At 41.7% G+C, this 7,309-nt stretch overlaps 1 protein-coding gene across 1 annotated transcript; it reads right to left on the bottom strand.

Moving 5' to 3' along the window:
• Window positions 1-305: 305 nt before the first annotated feature.
• On the bottom strand, window positions 306-1,226 carry LOC149442146 (olfactory receptor 1L6-like). The gene has a single exon (XM_089656470.1). The coding sequence runs from the start codon at window positions 1,224-1,226 to the stop codon at window positions 306-308; it is 921 nt and encodes a 306-aa protein (XP_089512596.1).
• Between the last annotated feature and the right edge of the window lie 6,083 nt (window positions 1,227-7,309).

Raw genomic sequence — 7,309 nt, 5'->3', positions numbered from 1 at the left:
TCTTTTGTGCAATGTTCATTAAAGTCCAAAAAACATTTTAAACAAATCAACATAGGGTACAATGTATTATATTGTTCTAAAGATCACATAGCTGTACATTAAATAAGAACTAAGAAAGAAACCTGCAAGCAGCATGACAAATATATTAATCTATGTTTTACAGATCCGTAATGAGTTCTTCTGATGGTGTTTTAAGAAGAAACCTTGCAAAATGTGAGATATATAATATGGTCTTCATATAGACCCAAAACATCAGATATTTAAACTCTAGGCCTCACATATAGGTAGAGGTTACAGCAAATATTTTATGTTAGGAATTTTTTTACAGCAGTTTTTACCTTCTTGTTTCTCAGACTGTAAATAAACGGGTTGAGCATTGGTATAATGATGCTATACACCACACTGATAATCCGATCGTTAGTTGGTGAGTAGATGGAGCCTGGCCGAAAGTACATAAATATGACTGTGCTGTAGAAGAGGATGACCATGGTGAGGTGAGATGAGCAAGTGGAGAAGGTTTTCCATCTCCCTCGGTATGACTGTAAATTCAACACTGCTTTGATGATGAGTATGTAGGACCCTAGGATGAAGAGCACCGGACCAAAGATGACAATGGGACCTTCGATGAAGAGAACCTTCTGAAGAGTGTCTGATACTCCTGAACAGGCTAACATCATTATTACAGGAAGATCACAGAAAAAGTGTCGGATTAGCCAACTACAGTGCAGCTGAGAAGAAGCCAGCACGGTATATAAAGTAGAGTGGAGACACACGAGGAACCAAGAGATAGCCACAAGGCAGATACAAGTTCTCTTGTTCATAATTTTCAGATAACGTAGAGGGAAACAGACTGCACAATATCGATCAAAAGCCATGATGGCCAACAAAAAACTGTCCATGTTGCCCACTGCCAGAAACAAAAATAGCTGGGTGAAGCATCCAGTGATGGAGATGTGATTGTCTCTAGAAAGAAAGCCATATAAGGCCCTGGGGATGATAATGGAGGTAAAAAATACATCCATAAAGGCAAGGTTCCCCATCAAAACAAACATGGGGGTGTGAAGCTGAAGCTGTGATGTAACAAGTGTGAGGATAAAGGTGTTTCCTGCAATTGAAAAGACATAAACAACCAAAAATAAGGAGAAGAGAGGAAAGAGAAGATGAGGTGTGTCAGGAAACCCCAACAGGACAAAGCCAGAAAGAGTCTTATTTTCAGAAGGTACCATGTTTATATAGGTCAGTTATTAATGAAACAAAAAGGAGATCACACGGTGCAACTTGATATCACAGGGTGGAACTTGATGTTTTGTTTAAAAAATGTTTAATTTTAAGCCATAGCGTATAACAAACGGTGCCCAGATAATGCAAACTAAGACAAGATAAACTGAAGAACTAGTTACATGTACATTTGTTGAGTAGTGCGCCTGGAGAAAGAGCAAAATTAATCAATTAAATATGTGTAAATGTTTGTTTATTTAAAATCTTGCAAACATACAGCTTGTTAATAAAAACATATGTACATGTATACAAAAAATAAAATGAATATATATATATTGTGACAGTATGAAAGACGCGGTGATCGATGGATGCTATGTTTCACCTCGCATGAGATCATTTCTGGGAGATTAAGGTGGAGTCCACTCCATGTTTTCTGGGCCACTATGGCAGAGGTGGTTTCGGACTGAATAAGGCAGGGCTGGAGCAAAAAGTTGCTCTTGGCCTGGGACCAGGGGCGGACTGACAACTCATGGGGCCCCCCGGGCAATAGGGGATCATGGGGCCCCTGTGTCCTTGCCCAAACTCAAAAAAGCCTATGAAAAAGGTACCAGGGGAATCTCATGGGACCCCCTACTGACCCTGGGCCCTCGGGCAGTGCCCGAGTCTCCAAATGGTCAGTCCGCCCCTGCCTGGGACTCAGAGAGTCATATCTGAGTGAGCTGTGGATGAAAGTTTGCATTGTGCAAGAAAGGAAAAGGTTTGCATACTGTTTTCATTTTGTTAGTGACAGGGAGAAGCCCTTCACCTTTGCAAGAGGAATCTCCTATGTTTAGTTAGTGCTTTGATGGCGAGGGTTTTTTTTCTGTTTTGTTTGTTTATGATGCTTGCAACCTTTTAAATAAAATTGACGACAAGTCAGATTTTACGAAAGCTGCTGTTTGGACTACCCTTTTCCCAGGGAAGGTGATCCCCCACCTGAGTTACCCCCACTATATATATATGTATATAGAAAACAAAACAAGCTTACATCACACCTTTGTCCAGGCACCCAGCCGATACCTGTCCTTCTCAAGACCCTGAATCTTCCCAACCTCACCCAGAATGTTGTGTACCACCACCGCAACAGGAAGGATTTTTTTCTAAGTAGAAACCTGACACCGTGCATTCCACGTGAAGTAACGGACTACAAAGCTAACTAGAAAAAGTGTTTCAAAATCCCAGTGCGTTTGAAAGGCTCTGTATGACCACACTGCGTAACTCAAGCAGGAAAGAAAAGGGATACCCAGAGCCCCACCCACCCGCTTATAGACATCTATATTGAAGGGGCACTGAAGCAAGAAATGGTCCATCATCTCCTCCACCTCACCACACTCAACTCTTGGACAACCACGGTTCTCCGCAGAGTGATGCTTCAGGTTGCTCTTCACATAGAGTCTACCACAGAACGATCGCCAGGCCAAATCCCAAAACTTTAAAGGGATTCTCTCCAGATTCATCAAACTCAGACTCTCCTTCATAACTGGGCCTGGGCAATTCCTCAAAGCCAGTGACTTGCTAAAGGCAGATTTAACAACCCTCCTCTCCAGTGTCTTCCTAGGAAGTAGACGTAATTTCCTCAGCCATCACTCGCCACTGCCGAAGCATTTTCAGGCACGGGGCAACATAAGCTGGTAGCTTACCACGTCAGACCCTCAGACATTTCACTGCTTCACTATTCTCCCAGCTTCGAAGAAAAGGCCTAAACCAAGACTGAAAAATACCAACCCTCCCAGGTGGCTCCTCTGCCAGCATACTACCAAAATTATGTTTAAAAAACATCAAAGAAAAGAAAACCACTGGGCTGACCACACTTAGGCCACCCATTTGCCTGGGAAGGTAGGTTACAGACCACTTAGCCTGCTTACCCAATTTGCAAGGCCATAATCACCAGGACCAAATTTGATGCCTAAAACTTTAATTTCCTGTCAGGGCTCCGGGAAAGTGTCTGGTAGCTGAAAGCCTTCACCTTCCTCTCCCCTTATCATGATCGATCTTTGAGTCAGATGCCTCAGCATACCGTTCCATCACCGAGATCACCTCCTCCGCCTCCTGTGTCCCAGAGATGAAAACAGACACATCATCAGCATAGGCCACAACCCTCAGAGGAGGCTCACAATTAAATATGTGTAAATTCTTCATCTGTATTTCAGTATGTTTGGCACTATGTGTCACTGTATACAGTTTTCTTCAATATTTTTTTGTGAATCTTTTGCAGTTTATTACTTAAGGATTTAGCCAGTAACTGCATTTTATGTTAAGCAATTAGCCTGCAATAATTTCTCATTTGCTGCATGCCTACCTGACAACCTGACAACCCAACACCCAACTGAATCAGCATGCATGGCAGAAAGGCAAGTTTCTGTTAATTGTGAGGCAATGGTTCATTTTTTTTGTTCAGCTGGCCAGCTGAACGAAAACAACTGAACCAATTCCCATATTCACACATTCAATGCGAAAGGGGTAATCCTCCCTGCTGTATCATTGTATTTTGACAGTGGGACTCCCCTGCCTTCAGAATTGGCTGCATGCACTAATCAAGTGAAAATGTATCAATAAGCCAGTTCATGAGAAGTTGAATAGATGGAATGCTCAAAATTCCAATATATGCATGGCCACCTTAAGAATTGTCAGCCTGAACCTGGAATTTCTGTTCCTGGCAGGATCTCCCAGTAAGAAATTGTCAGATTCACAAAAAAAAGTATTTGCATAAGAAAACTGTACATAGTGATGATGATTGGAAACATAATGAAAAAAGATTCTATGGAGTTTGGGTTTACCTGGTGTAGTGCACCCCTGAAACAGCAGCAGTGTGAATAAGCCCTCTAAGACTAATATGGGACAAAGACACCCAATATTACTTCGTTAACCACTTGAGCTCCAGAGGATTTACCCCCCTTAATGACCAGGCCTCTTTTTGCTACTCGGCGCTGCACTAATTCAACTGATAATTGCACGGTCATGCAATGCTGCACCCAAACGAAATTTATGTCCTTTTTTTCACACAAATAGAGCTTTCTTTCGGTGTAATTTGATCACCTGTGCGCTTTTTATTTTTCACGCTATAAACAAAAAAAGGCCAAAAAGTTTGAAGAAAAACAATATTTTTTACTTTCAGCTATAAAAAATATATAGTAAACTCAAAGTTGGTTATAAATTTAGGCCAAAATCTATTCTGCTACATGTTTTTGGTAAAAAAAAATCCCAATAAGTGTATATTGATTGCTTTGTGTGGAAGTTATAGCGTCTACAAACTATGGTATAAATACTGCAATTTACGCCATTTTTCTGCTATACAGCACTGCGCTAGTTTAACGGACTATTGCGCGGTCATGCAATATGGTACATAAATTAAATTTACATCCTTTTTTTCCCCACAAATTGAGCTTTCTTTCAGTGGTATTTGATCGCCTGTGCGGTTTTTATTTTTTGCGCTATAAAAATAAAGGCTGACAATTTTGAGAAAAAAAAAACAATATTTTGGACTTTTTGCTATAAAACATGTCCAGTAAAAAAAAATGCAAAAATCAAATTTAGTCATAAATTTCTGCCAAAATGTATTCTGCGACATGTCTTTGCTAAAAAAAAAACCCAAATTAATTGGTTTACGTGAAAGTTATGGCGGGAAAGATACTGGGATTTTTAGGGTTTTTTTTATACTAATAATGGCAGCGATCAGCGAATTATGGCGGCGATCAGGGACTTATGGCGGGACTGCGGCAGACATTCTGACATTGGGGGGTACTGACTTGGGGTCACTGACATCCCCAAAAACACTAATACAGTGATCAGTGCAAAAAAAAAACACTAACAGTGTACTAATGGCAATGGGGAGGAAGGGGTTAACTTTATTTTGCAGGGAAGGGTTATAGGAGTGAGGGGAGTGTTTTACTAGGGGGCGGGGGTGTGTACTGGACGGGACAAGGCTGATCGAGAAAGAGAAACTGTTCTTTCTCGATCAGCTCATCTTCGAGCTGACAGGGAAGTGACAGACAGCACAGCTACTGCAGCTGTGCTGTCTGTCACTGTTTTCCGCCGATCGCCTGGAAACAGCCGCTAAGGAGCAGCTGTGACCCGGCGACTCACATCTGCGGCGGTGATCGGCGGGACAGATAGGGCGGCGGCGCGCCTCGTGCGCGCCCCCTATTTGTTTACAAAACACACGTCTTAAAACATGGTTTTGCCTGCGAGTGCCGCCCTGCCGCCGTATATGTACAGTGGCAGGGCGGCAAGTGGTTAATCACTCTGACACACCCCTAACAAGGAATTTGACAACACCAAATTAAGTGAAGCTTTGATTCTATTAACGTCTGACAGCTTGAACAATGATAAAGCAGCAAAATAAAAGAGCAATAGAATGCAATACCCCTAATACTATACAGAGAGATTCTAAATATGTCAGTGCAACAAAAGGCAGAGGTTAACTGGACCCAGATTTAACAAATTACTTAGATCAGCTTAAACTGTAACAAAAGCACAAAAAGGGGTACAATGATGGCTGCTGAACTGTAGTAACAAAATCTCTTTAAACTACACCCCGATCAAGTCCCCTTAGAGTGGCCCAGCTATGTTCAAGTGTACCTGCAGTATTTCAGAAGGTATTCATTCACCAACTCCCCATAGGAGAGTAGGACTTAGGTGGTAAGGCCTGTGAAGATGGGTAAATGGTTATCAAGATTTTGCAGTGTCCTAAAAAAACAAACAAAAAAAAACAAACAATGCCGGGTAAGCTTTACATCTTGCTGGCTTAGTTGGGGCCCTTAAGGTGGTGCACAATTGAAGGAGCTCAATGATCTTCACCTGATTAGAGTCAATGGGCAATTTTCTCAGATGGAACTAGATGGGGTTTATCCAGAAAACCTAAGTCAGTTGTGGAGATAAAACAAGTCCAAGGTGTTGATGGAGAGTGTGATGAGGCTGAAGTATTATGGGTGGAACTGCACATGGGGGTGCGTACTACAAATGTAATCATTGGAGTTTGTTTTAGGCCTCCCAGTGTTAATGAGGAGGTGGAAACTCAACTTCTTGCACAGATCGAAAGGGCTGCAAGGGCTGGGTCAGTGATAATAATGGGGGATATTAACTACCCAGAAATTGACTGGCGTAATGGTACTGCAGGAACAGTTAAAGGGAAAAATGTTTTAAATCTACTACAGGACAATTTTATGGTACAGTTCATAGAGGCCCCAACTAGGAATAATGCTCTGCTGGACCTGGTAATCTCAAACCATGCAGATCTTATTACGAATGTCCATATAAAAGAACATCTGGGTATTAGTGACCATAACATGATTTCATTTATTGTTAGCTGTAAACAGCAAGCACATACGGGAAAAATAAAAATGCTCAATTTCAAGAGAGCTAATTTTCCAAGGCTGAGAGTTGCTCTCCAAGTCTTAGACTAGGAGGGAATATTGGCATTGATGAACACAACACAGAAATGAGAGTTCTTCAAAAAGACTGTATGTGAACACATTGTAATATATATTCCCATGGGCAACAAGCTTAAAAGGCTAAAAATCTAACCTATGTGGCTTACGGCCAAAGTTAAAAAGGCTATAGATAATAAGAACAGAGCTTTTATTAACTATAAAAATGAAGGAACACTATCATTGTTTAAACATTACAAAGAATATAACAGAATATGCAAAAAGGAAATAAAGGCCGCAAAAATTGAAAACCAACGACAGATTGCAAAGGATAGCAGGACCAACCCCAAAAAATTCTTCAAATATATTAATAGTAGAAAGGTCCGGTTCGAGCATGTAGGTCCTTTATCGAATAATCTAGAGTGGGTGACTGGGGACAAAGAGAAGGCACATTTATTTAATACCTTCTTCAGCTCTGTGTATACAAAGGAGCATGGGGGAGCTCTTGTCCATAATGGGCATGGTATTGACCAGGGGCGGACTGACAACTCATGGGGCCCCCGGGCAATAGGGGATCATGAGGCCCCTGTGTCCTTGCCCAAACTTAAAAAAGCCTATGAAAAAAGGTACCAGGGGCATCTCATGGGGCCCCCTACTGACCCCGGGCCCTCGGGCAGTGCCTGAGT

Source organism: Staurois parvus, unplaced genomic scaffold (assembly GCF_062004578.1).
Source record: "Staurois parvus isolate SC_StPar_1 unplaced genomic scaffold, SC_StPar_1.0 ptg000908l, whole genome shotgun sequence".
NCBI lineage: Eukaryota > Metazoa > Chordata > Amphibia > Anura > Ranidae > Staurois > Staurois parvus.
Note: the sequence above shows the minus strand (reverse complement) of the source record. Positions and strands in the feature narration are given on the sequence as shown.